Source organism: Telopea speciosissima, chromosome 6, assembly GCF_018873765.1.
Source record: "Telopea speciosissima isolate NSW1024214 ecotype Mountain lineage chromosome 6, Tspe_v1, whole genome shotgun sequence".
Lineage (NCBI taxonomy): Eukaryota > Viridiplantae > Streptophyta > Magnoliopsida > Proteales > Proteaceae > Telopea > Telopea speciosissima.
The window spans coordinates 27,690,733-27,712,976 of NC_057921.1; the positions used below are offsets into that span (position 1 = coordinate 27,690,733).

General features: G+C 40.1%; 1 protein-coding gene across 1 annotated transcript; it reads left to right on the forward strand.

The window, feature by feature from the left end:
* Positions 1-2,299: 2,299 nt before the first annotated feature.
* Positions 2,300-20,864, forward strand: LOC122665053. The gene is made up of 7 exons (XM_043861109.1): positions 2,300-2,327; positions 14,919-15,015; positions 16,310-16,396; positions 16,757-16,969; positions 17,733-17,894; positions 17,984-18,037; positions 20,457-20,864. The coding sequence occupies exons 1-7, from the start codon at positions 2,314-2,316 to the stop codon at positions 20,835-20,837; spliced, it is 1,008 nt and encodes a 335-aa protein (XP_043717044.1). The 5' UTR covers positions 2,300-2,313; the 3' UTR covers positions 20,838-20,864.
* Positions 20,865-22,244: the final 1,380 nt, after the last annotated feature.

Genomic DNA, 22,244 nt, shown 5'->3' on the forward strand with positions numbered 1-22,244 from the left:
AAGAGAGCAAGAAGGAGAGAAGAGATCAAGTGGAGAGAGAGTCTGCGGTTAGGCCAAGGGGAGGGAGAGAATTCATCTAGCATTGATGGCTGACTCCCCCCCCCCCCCGACTTTGTACTTATATATGTGAGGCTCTAAAAAGCCCCACTTGATAATCCCACTGAGAGTCGGACTCTCTCCCACCTCCTTGATTTGAACCTGTTTAACCTCAGTGTGCTTCTGATTGGTGAAGAAGCAGAATCTTAAAGGGAATAATAAATTAATTATTTATTTCATATTAATTAAAAATAACACTACATCGATTTAATTAAATCAACTAATTAATTAATTAGCAAATCCCAAAATTATCCTTACATAATAATAACTCATTATGTGGGGCATGTACACATGTACTGCCAAACCCATTCCGTAGTACATGTCCATATCAGAGAGTCTGTGTATGTGATCGGAATCCGCAAAACGCAATCAAACATTTTTAATCAAAACATGCATTTAATATATCATTTTATGTGAAATTAAGTTTTGCAAGAACCATTTCCAAAATGGTACTGGATCCAGATTTTGATCCGACCATCCACAGACAATCTCTATCTTGATGTTCCCCAGTCGGACAGTGGAGACCATGTTGAATAACTCTTTCACTCACAAAATGTTTGCGCATTCCTAGAACACCGGCTTTGATTATCTTGAACCTTTGTCATTGATGATGATCCAAAGAATGCATTCAAATTTTGTAGTAATAAGGTCTTCTTAGGTTTCTACAAAAAAAAAAAAAAGGTCATCTTAGGTACTGGGTCTCAGTGATACAAATCTCAATCCTATACATGGCAGTAATACATGAGGGAATCGACACAAGTAGATTCTTCGCCAATGCATATCATTATGTGCACTCGCATTTGTACCCTGACATCAACATGTCTAGGTATACCCAATGCGACAACCATATATATGATAAGGGTGACCAACCCAAATTTACAGACACATAATGCGGAAAAAATTTATATCGCATGTGATAATATTAAACCAAAATGTATAAACGGTTCAATACAAAGTAAACCGAAACAAACCGAGTTTGATAGACACTTAAATCCAACAATTGAAAGCAATTTGTCCCTGAATTCAAGTTTCCATCATCTGAGGAATCTCCAACATACGGTGTCAATTGCTTCACATTAAAAATGTTGAATGACAGCTTCAAAGATGCGCATTAGGGCCATTGCGTTCAAGTATTTCAAGAAGACCCATCTCTGATCACTTAGTTTGTTGTGTAGGAGGAGAGAGTATGTGAGAGAGTGAATGACACCCGCTTGCCATCATTTTTTTCATGTACAATTAGGGGTGTAAATGAACAGCCGAAATCCGTTTCCGTATCCATTTAGCACCACACGAATCCGTTTGAAAGCTAAATGGATGCGGATACGGATACGGATACGCTATAGCTATCCGAAAAGCTATATTTACATGTATATGGATAAAATATCCAATCCGTATCAGTGTCCGTATCCGTTTAGTACTATCCGAATCCGTCCGTTAACTAATCGGATGCAGAAGTGGATATAGCATTATCCGAGCTGAATCCGATCCATTTACAGCCCTATGCACAATATGAATTAACTAGCTAGGTTACAATATACCATAAAAGGCAGGGTTGAGTGCTGTATTTACTAATTGCCCTAGATGCTTTTTATTGCCTATTGATTTGCTTTCTAGGAGTAATCCTTATGTCACCTCCCAAAAAAAAACGTACACTTGTCTTATTAGTTTAAACTTCAAATTATGATGAGTCACATGTTTTTTCCCCTTATTTGGACTGCTTTAATTACTTTTATCAGTTACAAATTTTTTTGGGGGTCAAAGAATTCGTATTCATTAAATTCTTCATCTTTTTCGGTTGTATAAGTAAAATCCAGTGAGAGATGAAATGAAGAAAGAGCTAGAAAGAGAACCATAATTGATCCATGGCGATTGAAGTTGCTAATGGTGATCCAATGATATTATTGGGCTTGCATGGTATTATTACATTGTGGTTGGCATTTTTGGGTCTTTTTGTTTTGAGCAGCCATGCAATACTGGAAGTTGGAAGAAATGATGATTTGCAGATGGTCAGAGAGCTCAGGATTCTCAATAAGTCTCCTGTGAAGAAGATCTCTCAGGTGAGCAAGTTTTTAAAACTATACTTTGATCTCTCTGTACTCTTTCCATTTTTTATTTTTTATTTTTTTAGTTTTTTGGTTTTGGTAATTTGTTGATCTCCATATTTGTTCTTATTAATAAAAGGAAGTTGCTGGTATCTTTAATTATTCTGTCTCAAAAATGACAAAATCAAGGTATGCTTTCCCTCCCCTCCCCCTCTTTTTGTTTTTTTTTTTTTTTTTTAAATATTTACATTTTATTTATGTAATATGCTATTAATAAATTTATCTATTTTAAAATATATGCATAGATTGCCATTTAAGCTGAATCTTGATTCGAATATGTAATAAGAGGCAAAACAAGGCTCGAAATAACAAACAGGCTGTAAACTTTGAGGGAAAAAGAAGGTTGCCAGGAACTTTGGATAAGCTTTTGATTTATACAATATGTTTTAGGTTGAAAATAAACCACACCACAGAGCTATTCATGGGCTGCATGTCAATCACTAGTTGTCCTTGATAATGTAAGATTAGAAAATTAGGGTCTGCATGATAACACTTCTGTTTCTCTATATCTCTTTTGTTTTTTTTCCTGGGAATGAACTAGGACAAAAAGTTGCTGAGAAATGGAAAAAAAGGAGATCCAATTTGAAGCTTCTCTATGCGAAATAAAAGAAATAAATAAGGGAGGAGTTGCTCTTTAATGAGCACATGGTTAATTTATTGGGTGAAGTAGTAATTTCATGTTCAAAATAAAACACCACCTCCAATTCAACTTCAATCACCACCATCACCACCACCGCCACTACCTCCACCACTACGACGACCACCACCTCCTCCACCTGCTCCACCACTACTGCTACCTCCACCACCACCACCATCGTCATTGCCACCACCGCCACCACGTCCACCACCGTCAACTCCGCCAACTCCACCATCACTTCATCTCTACCAAATTTTTGAGAATTCAATGGATTTTTTAAATTTTATAGAAGATCTAGAAACAAAAATGATTGTGCATAACAAATGCGGTTCTATTTCTTTTCTAGCCTAGAAATAGATATTATTATGCGTTATTTTTTGGGAAAATTGCCTATATCTACTAGATTAGAAAAAGATTTACAAAACAAGTAGGTTTAACTTTGTTTTACACTTCCTTTTCTTGTAGTCATTCAGTACAAGAAGACCCCCTAAGAGAGAGTTCACATTCCTTTTCTCTTTCTACCTTTGCTCAGTATGGTACGATACAGCTTGTTCAATGTGCTAGGAACAGGCTTCCCGAAACCATTGATTTCATGCCTAACATCTTGTTTTGAGCCTAAATCTGCTATTTTCATTGATTCTCCAACATGAGCTGATGAGACTCTCATTCCTGTCTTGCTTGAATCAATTAGATCATTTGAAAAACCCTTGAGAGGAGTTGAAGGATAGGAATAGACAAGATTCATTTCAGATACAATACAAATAGAATCCGATCATCCTTCATTTCTTTGTATTTACACATTTGATCTATTAATTCACTTCTGTCTAGGTGACTGTCTAGCGCCCTCTAAATAATCTGTGCGATACAAAGTTCATGACGCAGAACTCTTAAATCTACTTGTTTTAATTATTTTTCTAATCTAGTAGATCTAAGAAATTGTCTTTTTTTTGCATGGAGATTTGGCCTAGTAATAGAAATTCAAAAAGGCATTTTTGGAATGGAACCATGGCCAAGAAACAGAAGTGCTATCATGCAGGCCCTTAAAATATTGCAATTACCCAAATGATGATTTCTAGCCAAGCAAATATGGAAAATCGTTCCGAAGGAGGAAACCAATGTTAGAGATGATAATGGGTATAGAAATAGAAAGGAGATGCAAGGTATAACATGGTTTGATTCCTCTAGAACCTACGTCCATACAATTCGTTGTTCTTCATTACTTTGATTGATGCCAATATCTCTCCTTTAAGAATGGTATGAAGAGAATTATGGTAAGTGATTTACATCTACAAGGAATATATCTTAGAGGTTGAGATATACAAGGGAAGTATACAGATTTATCAACACCCTTATTCCAGGGGGATCTTATCATGGACTCTATAGGTAGGATTTGATACAATCTTCTCTGAGTTATTCCTCGTAGAATTGATCTCCTTGTGGATGTTGCCAGCTTGGCTTGACGTGGGATCCTTATCTCTACATATTGACTTTTGGTAGATATGTAGCGGACAGTGAGATCTCCCTTTGCTACTTTATCGTACATGAAGTGAAAATCAATTTTCACGTGTTTTGTACGGGAATGACAAACGGGATTGGCCGTCAGATAGGTAGCACCAACATTGTCTCACTAGAGAATCAGAGCATGTGGAAGAAATATACCCAATTCCTTAAGAAGGGATTGCAACCAAGTGAGTTCAGCTGCTACATTAGCGATGGTGCGATATTCAGACTAAGTACTAGACTGGGCCACTATGGCTTGTTTACGTGAACTCTAGGAAAAAAGATTATCTCCATGAAATATAGCATAACCACCAGTCGATTTACACTCATCAGGGCAGCCAGCACAATCCACATCAGAATAGGCTGAGAGCTGAGTAGTAGATTGGCGACGATAGAAGATGCCATTCATTAGTCACTGTGGACTTTAGGTAATGAAGTATCAGTTTGACTGCAGCCCAGTGGTCAACAGTTGGTTGATGCATGAACTGACAAACTTTGTTAATGACAAAAGTAATATCAGGCCTAGTCAATGTAGTGTATTGAAGGGCCCAAGCTATACAGTGATACAAGGTGGCATCATCCATTGGCGAACCCAAACTTTTGGATAACTTGTGAGAAGCAGATAGCGGAGTGGAAATGGGCTTGCAACAGGCCATATTAGTCCGAGTAAGAAGATCCAAAATGTACCGTTGTTGGGATTAAAAGGGACCAGACGTATCTTGATGGACATTTATGCCAAGAAAGAAGTGTAGTGGTCCTAAGCCCTTGTTGGCAAACTGGGTAGCAAGATGCGTTAAAAACTAGTCAATGAAGGGTTCATTGTCTCTAGTAATGATAATGATGTCGACATAGATAAGGAGATAAATAGTGAGACCACCAATGTCATAAATGAACAATGACGTGTCAGTCTTGGATTTAGGAAAACCAGATTCTAGTAGGAACGAGCTGAGACAGTCAAACCAGGTGCAGGGAGCCTGTTTGACCCCATATAATGACCTATGGAGGTGACAAACAAGGTGTGGAAATTCCAAATTTGTGTACATAGGGGGTTGATACATATACACCTCTTCCTGTAGAAGGCCATGTAAAAAGGCATTTTGCACATCTAACTGCCGTATGGGCCACCCACGGGAGGTGACAAGGGAGAATACCAGCCGAATGGTTGGAGGCTTTACTACAGTTCTAAATGTCTCTGAGTAGATAATGGGTGTAGAGATAGAAGGAGACGCAAGGTATAACGTGGTCCAGTTCCTCTAGAACCTACGTCCACACTGTTAAGGATACGTTTAAAATTCAAATTTTAAACGTAAACTTGACCTGTTCAATGTTTATTTGTTGTAACAAGAATTTAAATTAAACCAATCTGTAATTATCAATTGTAACAGATTGGAGAAACAAATACTATATAGAAGAACCGAAACCTAATCTGGAGGTATGCGAGATTACTCAAAACATCTCAGTTCTTATCTTCACATGGTATCAGTCGACCATAAAAGACCTGGTGCATAATGTCGTCTTCATCTTCTAACACTGCTTCCTCTCTTTCTTCTACTACTCCTTCACCTCCCAACTTCCAGCATCATATCTTCTTGAAGTTTTTTTTTTTTTAACCCCGAACTTCTCTGGGACAGGGCCGGCAACTAGGATTTTATTAAGATAACCAAAATGATAAGAATACAAGAGGGGGAGGGGGACATACCCGCCTTACCCCTAGCCCAAGCACTCACAGCACTCCTAAGTAAACACTTTAGCCTTCGACACAGAAGATTACAAACGACCCTCACCAAGACTGAGCCAATCGGATTTCATGATCTTCACCGGCTGCTTCTAAGTCATGAGCTCTGTATGAAGTCAGCACAATCCTCTATTGAAGTGAATCTCACTCAAGCAACGTCAGCAACTTCTGGATCTTTTGGGCCACATTATTCTAGCAACAGTGTTCCACCTTCTTCTACAAATAATGCTCCACCCTTTCGTGGTTCTAGTCAGAGGAATCGAAGGAGAGATCGCTGCCAAATCTGTAATAAATTCAATCATACTGCCAGTCGTTGTTACTATCTGTATTCGATCTAACTCTAATGCCGCTGCTTCACCAAATGCTAATATGGCTGGGATTCTACCAACACCATCATCTTCCACGACTGATTGGTTTCCAGACACGGCAGCTACTCACCACGTCACTCCAGATATATCAAATCTGCAAATTTCCTCTGGTTATACGGGTTATGATAACTTACGAGTAGGTATGGCGTTGGGTTACATATTCCTAATGTCGATTCCTCTAGACTTACATCTCCATCAAATAATTCTTTTCATTTCAATTACATTTTTCATGTTCCTCAAATAACAAAAAATCTCGTTTCCATTCATCATTTTACCAAGGATAACAATTGTTATTTTCAATTTCATCCTTTCCAGTTCGTTGTGAAGGATCAGGTGACACACAGGCCAATGCGGCAAGGGTCCCTTGAGGGTGATCTCTATCAATTGAGGGGTCTCCATTCTCCACCGTTCTCACCATCAGCTTACACAGCTCACTCTGCTACTAGCCCCTCTTCTGATGATTGGCACACTCGTCTTGATCATCCACATTCTCGTATAGTTCAAAAAATTGTGAACACTCAGTCATTGCCCTGTTCTTCCTCTATTTTGAATAAATGTTCTTCAGGTTTTCTTGGGAAGTCTCATAAAATCTCATTACCTCTTACTGGCAGCATTAGTACTGCACCTCTAGAATTGGTTTTCAGTGATGTATGGGGCCCTGCGTCTATGAACTCTACTACTGGTCATTCTTACTTTTTGATTTTTATTGATAATTTTTCTAAGTTTACCTGGTACTACCCTCTCTCTAATCGTTCAATGGTTTCTTCAATATTTGCACAATTTAAAACATTAGTTGAAAAGCAATTTTCCAGACCAATCAAGGCTTTTCAATCCGATTTGGGAGGGGTGTATCAAAAGCTAAATCAATATTTTCAACAACATGGCATCCTTCATAGAGTTGCGTGTCCTCATATGCATGAACAAAATGGTGCAGCTGAACAAAAAATCCGGCATATTGTTGACACAGGGTTAACTCTTCTAGCTCATGTTTCTCTTCCTTTAAAATATTGGAGTTATGCTTTTGAAACGGCTGTTTTCTTAATCAACTGTCTTCTTACTATTGTTTTGCATAACATTTATCCTTATCAAACCCTTTTCAATTTCACACCAAACTACAAATCCACTCTTAAGACCATATAACTCTAATAAATTTGCTTTTCGGTCTAAAGCTTGTGTGTTTTTGGGCGACAGCCAATCACATCTTGGATACCACTGTTTGGATGTCTCTACTGGTCGTATCTACATAGTCAGGCATGCTAATTTTCTTGAAAAAACAATTCCCTTATGCCACTTTGGTTACAATTCCCACTTTCCCATCTAGTGATTGAATGCCATGGCTAACCCTCATGACGAGTCCCTCAAAGACCCTAACGGTATCTGGCACAACTGGTATGTTACCCACAGTCCCATCGCTTTCCACTCAATCCCAAACCGACAATACTAATATGGACTTAATTGCTATGCCTAACCCACAAGTAGAAGACCGTATTCCAAATGATGCAGGTATCACGTCTGGTTTGCTGCCCACTAACAGTGATACAAACACTGCCATATGCAATTGCGCCAAAATCCATGACCATCAACGCGCTGTCCATTACCATCAGCATATCCCATTGCAGTTTGGAAATGGATCCTACTTCCTACACTGAAGCAAACAAATATGCCCATTGGAGGGATGCCATGTCACTAGAGATTAATGCTCTAATAAAGAATGGCACGTGGACCTTGATTCCTCCTTCGCCAAATCAAAATCTGGTTGGATCAAAATGGGTATTTCGTATCAAGCGGAAAGCTGATGGATCAATAGAGCGCTACAAAACAAGGCTAGTCGCTAAGGGTTACAATCAAAAAGAGGGAATTGACTACACGGAGACCTTCAGTCCTGTAGTCAAGCCTGCTACAGTTTGCACGATTTTATCATTAGCCATTGCAAGTAACTAGGAATTGCGTCAGTTGGATGTAAGCAACGCTTTTCTACATGGTACTCTAAATGAAGCGGTGTCTATGACACAACCTACTGGATTTATTGATCCAGACAAACCCAACCATGTCTGTCGTCTACATAAATCCTTGTATGGTTTAAAACAAGCGCCACGTGCTTGGTTTCACTGGTTAAGTACCTTTCTCATCTCTCTTGGCTTTGAAGGATCCAAAACTGACACATCTGTATTCATCCACAAGAATGGATCTCATCGACTCTATATTCTAGTATACGTGGATGATATTGTCATCACAAGATCTGACCCAGCATTGCTACAATAGACAATTGCCGCCTTAAGCAACGAATTTGCTATTCGAGATTTGGGCATTCTACATTATTTTCTTGGAGTAGAGGTCTTACCACATTCCAACGGCATTCTTTTGTCCCAACAAAAATATATTGTTCACCTCTTAAGGAAAACCGGCATGGATGGAGTCAAACCAGTTCACACGCCTATGACTACCACATCCTGCCTTTCTCATTCTATGGGGAAGCCACTTGAGGATCCCTCTGTCTATCGTAGTACCGTGGGTGCATTACAGTATGCCACACTCACCAGACTAGATATTTCATTCTCAGTTAATAAGGTGTGTCGATTTCTAAAGGCACCCACGGATGAACACTGGCAAGTTGTGAAATAAATTCTATGGTATCTCAAAGAGATGGTTTCTCATGGCTTATTGTTGACTCGGAATACAAGCATGCAATTATTTTCCTGCAGTGATACTGCTTGGGCAGGTTGTCCAGATGACAGAAAATCAATAGGGGGATTTGCAACTTTTCTAGGCAATAACTTAGTATCCTGGTCAGCTCGAAAGCAAGCTACAATCGTATGGTCTTCAACAGAAGCTGAATATCAAGCCATTGCTAATGCAACCGCTGAGCTTATTTGATTAATATCCTTGCTCCAAGAACTCAGCATACCAATTACTCATTCCCCTGTTTTATTGTGTGACAACCTTGGCGCCACATATCTCATAGTCAATCCCATATTTCATGCCCACACAAAACACATCGAGATAGATTTCCATTTTGTGCGCCAACTTGTCTCCCAATGTCAACTGGAGGTCATATTCATCTCAACAAGGAATCAAGTTGCAGACATCTTTACAAAGCCTTTATCCAAAATCAGATTCGTACATCTATGTGACAAGCTGAAGATTCATCCAAGACCATCTTCATCTTGAGGGGGCTATTAAGGATACATTTAAAATTTAAATTTTAAACTTAAACTTGACCTATTCAATGTTTATCTATTGTAACAAGAATTTAATTTAAACCAATCTGTAATTATCCGTTGTAATAGATTGGAGAAACAAATACAATATAGAAGAACCGCAACCTAATCTTGAGGTATGCGAGATTACTCAAAACATCTCAGTTCTTATCTTCACACACACAACTCGTTGTTCTTCGTTACTTTGATTGAGGCCAATATTCTCTCCTTTCAAGAATGGTATGGAGAGAATTATGGTAAGTGATTTACATCTACAAGGAATCTTAGAGGATGGGATATACAAGGAAACTATTATCACGCCCCTATCCCAAGCTTATGCCATAAGCACAGTCAAGAGGGTGATTAGGACGACACACGTCACCCCAATTCCTACCAGGATCAATGACACAGTGTCCCAGAGCATAGTCACCACCCAAGGGCCCACTCAAATAAATACATTTAGCAAAAAGGAATAAATATTCCAATCATTATTAGAGTTATGAAGAGCGGAAGCAATATTTACATAAGCAGTTACAGTATGATCAGCTGTCTGATTGATAGTATAATAGTTAGTGCTGACACTAGCTGACCATGATATAACTACTCAAAAGTATAATAAGTTATTACAGAAAATATTTATAACGGGCACAACTCCCCAAAAGAATCAAAAGGTGGGGAAAATCCTCAAGTAACATCAGTGCCCATAAGCACAATCATCACAGGGGCAACCATCGCCGTGTTCCTCTGACACGTACTCAGGCTCCTCTGCCCCAATACAATCATACTCCATCGACTGTACATCTAGGCCGGCCAAGTAACCATCACCTGCATCAAAATCAAAAAGTTGTGTACACAGGGGGTTAGCTCCATTGAGCCAGTGAGGGGAAAGGAGAGTGTACATACACACAATCACACATAGTCCATGATGCATGCAATGTTAGATATATATTTTCCGCCAAACAAACAGTCTAAGTCATGGTATATGCTACTGTGATAACTCGGGAGACAGTGAGGGTCACTTATGCTATCACCCCAGTGAAACCTTAATTATCACAAGGGACCTACGCCGGTAGAAGCCATAGGCCATAGGGGTGTCAACCGGTCGGGCTCGGTCAGGTTCAGTCGGGCCTAGCCATGCCTCACGGTACTTAAAGCCTGCACCGTGACCTCCCGTTTAAGTCTTCAGGCCGGGCCTGGTAGGGTTAGGTCGGGCTAGGTCGGGTTTTGGGCTACAATCGGCCTAGTGTAATCGGCCCTTAGCCGGGCCTTTACCGGGCTGTAGGCATCTTTAACTCTAATCGGGCCTTAATCGGGCTCTAAACGGTGCAGGTGCAGTCACAGATTCAATGAATATTAAAAAAAAAAAAATTTGAAATCAAGAACATGATAAAGAAGGGTCCCAAAGTGAGATCAAATCACAATGCATATTCAGAGTTTCAAGTTGTGGGAATTCCACATACATTAGTCAAAAGGGTAAAAGCAACCATAAATGAAAACAAAAGGCCCACCAACCCAAGCTAGTCCAATAATATTTAGGGTTTGAAAATACAGTTTAGTTTACCATTGCTAGGATCAACGTTGAAATCTTTGACTATAATAGTCCCACATCGGAGACATTCAAGAGAGTGGGAGCAAAATTGGGCTTTAAATTGACACGAGGTTAGGTTAAAGTGGTGTGTGCTTTGTCCGCTTTAAATTGGGCTTTAAATTTCAAGAGTGTGTGTACTCTGTCCGCTTTAAAATGGGCTTTAAATTTCAAGAGCGTATGTGCTCTGTCCGCTTTTGTAAAAGTGGTGGGGCTACTTGCAGCGTTTTCAAGTTGAAAAAATTTAAAGGGAAAAAGACTAAAAACTATCTAGGGTCGGGCTAGGTAGGGCTCTAATCGGACGGGTTAGGTCGGGCTTCTAATCGGTCGGTTAGGTCGGGCGCCTGACGGGCTAAAACCTCACACTAGGACTGCCTGATTATAAATGTGCCGAGCTTAAGCCCGATACGTTTAATATTTGGGCCGGGCCGGGCTGGGCTGGGTTTTAAGCGGGCGGGCTCGATCGGGTCTGCCTGGCCGGGCCTGGAATTGACACCCCTAATAGGCCACCCAGTGCCAGACCCCATATAGCCGTTACTACCCCTGACCTGGCCTCTCCCACCTCCACAAACATCAGGTGCTCCGACTATCCAATACGTAAACCCTTGCTGGCAAGGGTCGTAGCATAAGGGAGTAAAATTCCTAACCACAGATATACTACATGCAATTCTATCGTCCCGAGAGGTATTCCGGGTGCATCAACGTCTCATTCCATCTAGCACCCGGGTACCAGCACAACACAGCGCATACAGACCAGATTGGCAAGCAATGATTGTAATCATAAGAACTACAGGGTTCCGGCACCAGCATACTCGGCACCGTAACCCAATATAACAATATAAAGTATCATATCCACATTTCATCCATTTGTATCCAACATGGTTTTATATTCAAAATGCAACATGGCAAGAATGAATGCAAGCACATAAACCACTCTATATTCCATATGATTGTATCTATATGTGTATATGTATTTGTCAAGCCCAAACATCACCCAAAACCCACTCACAATTCGTTTGCTTGTCGATCAGTGAGGTTTGCTCTAGTGCACGTACTCCCGTACAGATTCCAAAGTCTGAGGATGCATGAAAGTAGTGTTAGAAGTATATAGGTGGGTCCCACAAAGGGTCCCAACAGTTTAAATGAAGTTTGGGTTAAGACAGCAGGGGTGGATTAAGGAACGGAGTCAGCCAGGTGAGTCTGGTCGTGGATCCGTCCAGGCCATACCCAGAAAATATATGGAACGGACTCACAGGCGGACGTGGAACATGGATCCGCTCGTGCATCCATCCAAAACCTGAGACACACCCGAGAGCAACCTAAGCTACGGGTGGATTCACCTAGGTGGGTCCGCTCATGGCTCCGCCCAGATTAAACAGCCAGGTTAGGCTGAGCGAACTAACGGGCGGATACACGATAGTGAGTCCGGTCGTTCATCCGCTGCCATTCCTTTGAAAGTTGCGAAGATTATCACCTCCAGCCCTTCATTCATGGATCCATAGAGGTCCTAGGGTTGGGGAGGTGAGCTCAAACCTTCGTTGGAGGTCCTAAACACATAGTCCTCAAAGAAGGTAAGGGGATTCAAGGGATTTGGGTCCATCCCCAAGGTTTTTCCCAAACCTAAGCTAGGTTTTAAATGCTTGAACAGCATTTGGGTCATCCAAGCCATGAAGGCATTAAGGAAAGGGAATGTGAGTCTCAAAGGGGGCATTCAATAGGGATTATTGGGTTTTCAAGAGAAATCCCAAGCTTGGAATCGATCCCAAGGGGATCCCCCAAATTTAAAGTGGAAAAGACAGGGAGGAAGGTGAAGATGCCTACCTCAAGGATGGATTATTTAATGCTTTCCACCTCCACAGCCTCTCCAAACCCTTCTTCTCCAAGCCTTCAATGCTCCCACAGCTCCAATGTTTTGGGTAGGTGAAGGAAGTAATGAGGCTTAAGGACTAAGTCTTAGTCTTATACCAAATCCCACTTAGGGCCTGTTTGGCTTAGACATAATGAGTCAAAACTCATTTAAGAAGTCTACCAAGCTAATGGGTCCACCCAAATGGTAAGCCCACAAGTCAAGGGGATCAAGGATGAGACCTACCTCGTCCAAAAGACTAAAATAGAGTGCCCGAGGCACGGGATGTGGGTCCCACACAAGGAAAACACACAAAGTCCTCAAACAGCACGAGCGGACTAATGGGTGGATTCAGTCTTGGTGAGTCCGCTCGTGCGTCTGTTGCTGTTGTAAAGGCAGAAACTTAAGGAAATTGATCGGGATTTGGCCCACACTTCAAGGTCAACTAGGGAAAGGGTACAGTAACATTCACAAGGTCAGTATCTTACCCCTCGACCATCACGACGTGTCCTTCGTGCTCCCGAGTAGTTTCCCAATCGTGATACTAAGTTCATTGCCAAAGGAGGTGTCTAGCTATGGGGACACATGGAACACCTTCCGGTACTCCTCGCTTCGTGGACTCGTGCTAGGAGGATGATCAATGAAGTCATCATCGACAAATCTTCCCCACTACCGGTTGAGGAACCTCTCGTCCACAGGCAGGCCCGTGAACTGGTCAATGATCTTGTGGCTAGGTTTGAAGACAAGTGAAAACAACTCGCCAGCATACACGACAGCAGAATCTACACGTCACATGAGAGAGAAATAATAATTAATAGTAAATCCGAGCTCGGATCTAACAACTATATAGATTTATCAATGCCCTTATTCCAGGGGGATTTTATCATGGACTCTTGTTTCCCCTAAATTTCACAGCGTAAGAACTGTGACAGGGAAGAGCCAGATTCTTGCTACGAGTTCTACTCTCGCCTCGGTAATCCGAGGACTTCACAAAGATAAGTAGTGTAACTGAGACAAAGGAAATGTATATTCACTGTGACTTTGTCTGAAATGAACGATCTACAGTGTAAAGCATAAGTATACAGAAAAATAAAACTCCTTAAGATCACACCATTGTTGAAATTAAAGCTGTAAAAGTAAAGATAAATAAAAAGTGCAGGTTTTTTGGTATTTGATGTGTGTGTTCATTACGTCCTTCCCCTTCTATTTATAAGATGAGCCAAAATAACCGATCGGACGGTTACCATGCTAGATCCATCGTGGCCACCAACTTCCCATGCTCCCTGAGTTTGTTCTAACTGAATGCACGAAAGTAACTACCTGGCCAATTGTAATTGTCAGCACTTGACCGATCATAACTGCCATTCCCTTTTGGCCGAGTAGATCAGACGTCTGTCTCCTGGCCGAGCACTGCTTCGGTCTTAATCCTCTTTGGCTCGTGACCAAAGACTTAGGGCAAAATTTGGGTGTAAACAACTCTAGAGGTAGGATTTTATACAATATTCTCTGAGTTAATCCTCTTAGAATTGATCTCCTTATGGATGTTGCCAGCTTAGATTGATGTAGGATCCTTATCTCTTATGCAAAATAATGAGAGAGAACCAGACAAAGAAAGCTAATTAATTGCCAAAAATATACCAAACTCAGAAATAAAATCTGTGTCTTCGTTGATTATTCAATTTTATAGGTATAAGTAGGCACCTTATGATTGAAGAAATTAAAAAAGAAAGGGAGGACCTTGGCCAAACATACACTAAGTGGTTATTGGTGATTCTAACACTATGTATTCGAAGGGCATCATATATCAGTCTTTTATCTTTTTTTCTTTCCTATCACTTTTTGTTTTGAGCAGCAAAGCAAGAGAAAGAACTGATATATCAGAAGAAGAAGATTTGGAGTTAGAAAGACAGCTTAGTGTTCTCAATAAGCCTCCTATCAAGACCTTTATGGTATGAGATTTCTTCACTCAAACCCTATTATTTAGATAAAAGTTTATGGAGTTATGAAGATGGTCACTTTTTTTCAGATCTAAATCTAGTTGATAAATTTGATATGGGTGTGTTTCTGTTGTTTGTAATATGGCATTCAGACCATCAATTTTCTCTCCCCAATACTAAGATGCAACAATTTGTCTGTGGGTTTCCACCATATAGGCCATTGGCCACCTAAAAATACCTTTGGTTACTTGGACAAGTAAAGGATGAAGGTGGGGTAGGCTTAGATCACACTGAGAATGCCCAGCCTAGCCCAGCCCAGCCCCTCTTAAACTCGGGCCAACCTGGATGGACTAAGACATGCAGGTACAGACTAGTCCGATTCTATTGGTATCATAAGTGTTTGTGATGTTTTTGGAAGTCGGCAGATAAATTTGAGTCATCCATTTTTATGGCTGTGTTTTTTTGCAAAAAAAAATCTAGATCTTTTGTTTTTGCTTAGAGTTGGGAGAGTACACAGTAATGGCTAGAGTACTGGTACACATGCATTGGCATACACAAGATGCATGCCAATACAAATGGGGTATTTCGTTGAATTAGACTACGAAAGTCGAAATGGCTATTTTTAGACCATGTCCTCTCGTCAGAATGAACACTTCAAGAATAAGTGTTGTGATATTTGAAAAAGTAATAATCATTCTTATATTTTATACTCTCATTATAAAAAAAAATTAAAAAATAAGAGTAGTTATCTATGTAACAATGGAAGGCAATGTTTTTGAAACTCACATGATAAATCTGAACCATCAAATTTTTGTAGTTTTTTTTTTTAAATCCAAATCCTTGTTTCTCACTCAGAGTTGGGAGAGCACACATAATGTCTAAAGTACTAGTTTGGGCTGATGTCAGCACAAACCAATCTGATTGGGCCTGAGGCATTCTATCCATAGATAAGTTGTGGCCATGGGCATGAGCATGGGTTGGTTATTTGACATTTTAGAGAGAGTCTTTTCATCTTATTGGGTGAATTTTTTACGTATTTATAAGTATTTAGAGCAAGAGAACACTAACCGGTCGTGTAGCCCTTGCACCAGCACGGGGTGAATGAGAGCGTGCATAGAAGAATTGGGTTGGAAGGGATTTTTTATTTTATTGGGGGTTGAGAGATCTTTCTGCGTAATCTTGTGTTTGAGCATGGGAACTAGGCGACCGGTCAGTGTTCTTTTTCCCAAGTATTACCCTATGTAATTAGAACTTGACAGTGAATCAAAATTTTGCATATTACCTTTTTTTGTTTTTGCTCTCGTAGACTGAAGAAGGTGATATCCTTGATTGTATCGATATCTACAAGCAACCTGCTTTTGATCATCCTTTACTCAAAAATCATAAAATCCAGGTACTTTATTCTGCACCTCACCCTGAAAATTGAGTCCGGATCCTATCCTCACATGGGAACGAAGGGGACAGATCTCACACCGCTCTAGGGGTGTGGATCCTAGGTCCTACACCCCTTGAGGGTCCGGATCTGTCCCCACCTGTCCCCCACATGGGGTCACTTGAGTTTTATAATAATAATACTAATAATATAATTCAAAAAGAAATATTATTTCTATGATACTTATTTTCTACTCCTTCTACACTAAAAAAATAAAAAATCCCAACTGTATTAACTGTTATCTAATTTAATTTTGGTATGGATTCTCAATTTTAATTCCATTTCTATATTCTGTTTGGTGCAATTTTATTTTCTCTGAAGATGAGACATAGTTTCTTTCCAAGACAAGTGGCAAACAAAACTTCATCATCGGGGGCCAAAGAATTGCACATCAAATTGAAGGGTAAAAAATGCCCCATGGGAACAGTACCTATTCGGAGGACTTCAAAAGAAGATCTAATAAGGGCTAAATCTATCTCAAGGAAATTCCCCACCAGCTTCGGTCTACCAACTCCTTCCTTTGCTAGACAATATGTAAGTGATCGAGACAGACTTCTTTTCACAAGTATTACATAAGGCCTTCAAATCTGAACACACACACACACATTCATTTCACAAGGACTATGTAAGGTCTTCAAATCTAACCAAATAAGTTAATGGAGAAAAGTTCTTTGTGGGGGAAGTGTGCACCCAGTTAGGGGTACGATATGTGTTGTATTCTTTTGCTTGGATTTGTGGGTTGATTTTAAAGGACTGTTAAGAGATCGTAGTCCCCGAGAGTTTCGCTATAAATTTGTAGCAAGGGTTTTTTCCTTTTAATGCAATCTGAGAAAAGTGTAAGGAGCGACTGTAACCCTCTTCTCCATAGATAGTGAAACAGATGTCTCCTCACTGTGGATGTAGACAATCTTGCCGAACCACATAAATCCTTGTGCACTGTATGATTATTTGTTTACGATTCCATTCATTTCTACATCGTTTTAGGTTCTTATTTTCTACATGCCCTATGCCCGGACACAGGGGGACGAATGACCACTCCACCCCCATGAATAGCGGTAATGACCACCCTATTAATGTCGCCGCATGCTCTCCCATTGGCTCGCATACGCACAAGGGCAACGCTCCTCCACAGAAAACTCTTGCCCAAAGTTTATTTTCCATCCCTCTCTCTCTCTCTCTCTCACACACACACACACACACACACACATACTAACTAATATATCATAATATTTGATGTCATTGTGGTATAAATTAATGTTTTAACCAAAGACCTATATGAATTGAGAGTGTTGTACAGAGAGTAAGCATCAAAATTGACCATGATAGACCACTACATGGAGTTTCAGCAAATATCAATGTATACAATCCACCCGTAAAAGGTGGTCAATTTAGTTCTGCGCAGCTTTGGGTTCAAAATGGTCCTTATGATTATATCAACAACATACAAGCAGGATGGATGGTAAGCAATTATTAAGCAATCCCCTTATTATTTGCACTCACTTAATTACTTATTCTCATCAATCTAATAATATCTTTTGATGATGATAGGTAAATCCATACTTGTACAATGACAATCACACTCGATTTTTCACATTCTGGACTGTAAGTTTCAAAAAAGAAACTGTGGCCAAATTTTCTCTGGGCCGAGGTGCAGGATGCGCCTAAACACATGAAAGATGGGCGAAATGATCGGCCCGCCCCTTGAATGGCTGAAATGATGGTCCCATTTGTCAGGGCGCAGCCTGCACTCCCAGCCAGAGAACAATTAACCTTGTTTTTTTGGGGGACTCAAATATTTAGGGAAAATTACATTACGATCCCCTGAGGTTTGTCCTAAATACAGAACAACCCCTTGTATTTTAAAAATATACGCCCAACACCTTTGAATTTAGGATACTTGTTACACTCAGCCCCCATCCGGTAGACCATTCCCATTAATTGCTCATGTGTTGGCCATTAATGCCTTAAAATGACAAATATACCCCTAATGGGGTATGAGCTTACCATTTTATCCTTAAGGAAGCCCAAATTTCACACCCCCTTTCCCTTCCCCTGCTAGTCGAAGTTACCTCCGATTGAGAGGCCGCTGGAATGCACAACGACTAAGGGGGGTCGTGTTCGTCCTAGACATCGCCGGAGTTTATGTCGGAGAGTCCATCAGATACAATAAAATTTCGTTCATCCCAAACGTCTCCGGAGTTTTAGTTTCGTTTTCTCATCTCTTACCCTTTGAGTTGGGTGAGGGTTTTGTGCAAGAGGAAAAGCCTCTAAATCATTCTGGCCTGGCATTGGAGATCAATGATTCAATTTCAGAGACACCTAGCTTTTTGGAAAGATGATTTGTTCAACAAAGAGAAATTGGGAGAGAGCGTTTTATGTATCGAGGTGCAATTTTTTTCTTCATCTGAGTTTAGGGTTTACGGAAAAAGAAGAAAAGGAAGAGAAGCTAAGAGAGGGGTGATTGCAGAAAAGAGGATTTGCGATTCAGTGGACGGATTTGTAGCGGTGGTTGTAAGCATAGGGCTAGTGGCTAGGCTGGGGTGTATAACAGGAAGGTTTTTTTGACGAGATTGGAATCGTTGAATAGGAGCCGCAACTGAGAGAGATAATCTCAGTTGGATGGTACGGAGAAGAGAAATCAGAAGCAGCTGGTTGTCTTCATCAAGAAGAGAACAGAGAGAAGTGGGTAAAGGAGAGCGTGGAGAAGAGATGAGGTTTTTGCCTGCCTTTTTTGCTGCCCTCTATGGATGGATCAGAAAATGCTAGTAAGAACGATTATTTTATTTTATTCTTCGTTTATCCTTTAACCCCAACAGTAGCTGCCAACCTCATCCATGAAACCCTCTCCTCTGTGACTGCATCACCAAACCTTCTCTACCTTCTTTATTTCTCTTCTTCCTCCATCTGTGAAATCTGTATCCCACCATCACCGAAACCCCATAATCATTTCTCTCTTCTGTTTTGTTCTTCCATTCTCTCTTTCCTTCCACTAACCAAAACCCATGTCTTTCTTTAAAATCCCCAATAGCATGGCCGTACTTTCTCCCCTTTTGATTTTTTCTATTTCCTTGGGAATCCCAGCCGCACCATTACCTATTGATCCCTTTCTTTCTCTTCTCAGTTCCCCTTGTGCCAGATGAAGTAGATAAAACGGAAACCATCTGATAAGCCCTTCGATGACTGAACCCAAGTCTTTGTAGAGTCAAGCATGTTCTTCACCTCTTCCATGTAAGCACAAGATCAACTTCTTCCTTCTTCAATCCCCACTCAACTGCGTGCTCGTCATGCATGTTCTTCACCTCTGAAACTGCATCTTCACTAAATAGCACTTCCCAAAATTCTGCATTCCTCATCCTCTGAACCCATCTGCTCTTGGGTTCAAGCCGCTCCACTCTTTGTACTTGGAAGAAGCCTGGAGCTGTTGGGTTAGCCGGAATGGCAGCAATGAAAGCAACGAAAGGAGGAGAAGAAGCCAAAAAAGAAGAAAGGATTAGAGAGGAAAGAGGACTTGAAGAGGGCAAAGTTGGTATTTTATATTGTATTTTTTAACAATTTTTGGTTAATGACATTAGAAGGGGGCAAAGTTGGCATTTTATGTTGTATTATTTAACACCGGCCACTCAAGGGTGCGGCTGTATAATTTAGAAACACAGGGGGTTGCTCTGAATTTAGGACAAATCTCAGGGGATTGCATAATAATTTTCTCAATTATTTATTATTCTATTATATTATCTTTATTTATATAACTAATAGCTAGTTGTTGATATAAGATTGTTCTTATATGGACAGGCTGATGGTTATCATCAAACTGGGTGCTACAATACTCTCTGTCAAGGTTTTGTACAAATTTCCCAAAGGTTTACTCCTTCCAGTTTAATAAACCCCATTTCTGTCTATGGTGGACTACAATACGTTATTAAAGTTAATGTCTATCAGGTATATATAGTAAGTGACACTAATATATTTGATGTTAGTGTTATTGCAATCTTGATTTGATCTGTTTATTTTTCAATAATTACAGGATAGCAACACAGGGAACTGGTTTCTGAGTGTTACAGATGATAACATAGTTGTGGGTTATTGGCCAGGAGGCATATTCCCAAATTTAGGGAAGGGAGCCAGTTCTGTTCTTTGGGGAGGACTTGCACAAGCCTCAACTGATGGTATCAGTCCTCCAATGGGGAGTGGTCACTTCCCATATGATAAGGACTTTCGCCATTCAAGTTTCTTTAAAAACATGAAATATATGGATCCATTTTCTTCTTGGACTGATCCTGGTTGGCCCGGTCAAACAGAGTTCACCGACAACAAAAATTGCTATGACCTCAAGAATGATAAGTACAAGGATAAGGAGTGGGGCAATACTTTCAGATTTGGTGGACCCGGTGGAAAGTGTGGGTAGCTTCTTCCTTGAATCTTCTAGCTGGGATCTTTTTTTTTTTTTTTTTTTTGTGCAATAAGAATGCTTGTGCTTAATCTTACTAAATAAAATAGAATACTTGTGGTTTATGCTCTACTATTCTTTTTTTTTTTTTTGGGTAAGATCTGTGACCCATTAGTACTAGAGCTGTGAAAGATGAAATGGTGGCTGCTTTTTTGTAGGCAACTATAAATTTGATGTCCTGGAGACTGAGTTTGTATTAGCTATCCACATGGGATGCCACCTCACATGGTGAGAATCAATCAAACTACATAGGTAGAGGATCTTGACTCTTTGAGGTTTGCTTTGGGTTCAAAAAGGATGGAAGCTATCAATTGAGAACTCTCCTATTATCTTGTGGATGTTCTTATCCTCGTCCAGGCCTGGCTTATCTCCTACAACATCTCAACAACCTTATTTCCAACCATAAACTCAACTTACAAAAAAAGGCTAACTTTTAAACCCTAATTTCCAAAGCTTCAAAAAACAATGTGGAAGAATGTAGAAGAATGTTTTCGATTGAGTTAATGAAGTGGAGAACATACTATCTACAAAATTTCACTGCCATTAAAAAAAATAAAAAAATGGCACTGTAAAAGCAAACGTTAGTGGAACATCTAGGAATAGTTGCCATTAAAAACTAAGGAACATAAAGTGAACAAGTATTTGAGTACATTAGACCAGCAAATAATAGTATCAGAAATCATTATAGAAACTTTAAAAAAAGACTCAATAACATTAAAATGAAATCCATGGAAGTAAGTGTAACTCATGACAAGAAGGTGGTTGGTTAACATACATACCTGAGAAGGAGAGAAGAAGGAAGAGGTTAAGAAGGTACCACAATGCCATTGTAGATGTTTAAGATAGAGATGGAGGAAGTCTCTTAACAAGGAAGAATGGATGGATGATCAAGAGGTTTAAAAATAGCAAACTCTGTGTCTCTATCTCTCTATTTTGGATCACCTATCCATTTGTACCCTTCACATATGTGTAGCTAATGTGCGTATGACACGTGTCATTTTTTCTTTTATAAATGCCACTCCATGCATTCGTATAGCAACAAGCTTGATAAGTAGTGCGGGAATGCTAGCTAGTATATATTACAGCCCTTCCAGTCTCGAAATAGGCTGTGGCGTCAAGGAAAGAGTGATGAAAATCGATTATTTGTATGGGCTCGTGCCTAGGGCTGCAAACGGATCGGATTCGGTTCGGATAGTGCTATATCCGCATCTGCATCTGATTAGCTATCGGACGGATTCGGATAGTGCTAAACGGATATGGACACGGATACGGATCGAATATTTAATCCGTTTGCATGTAAATATAGTTTTTCGGATAGCTATAGCCTATCTGTATCCGCATCCGTTTAGCTTTCGGACGGATTCA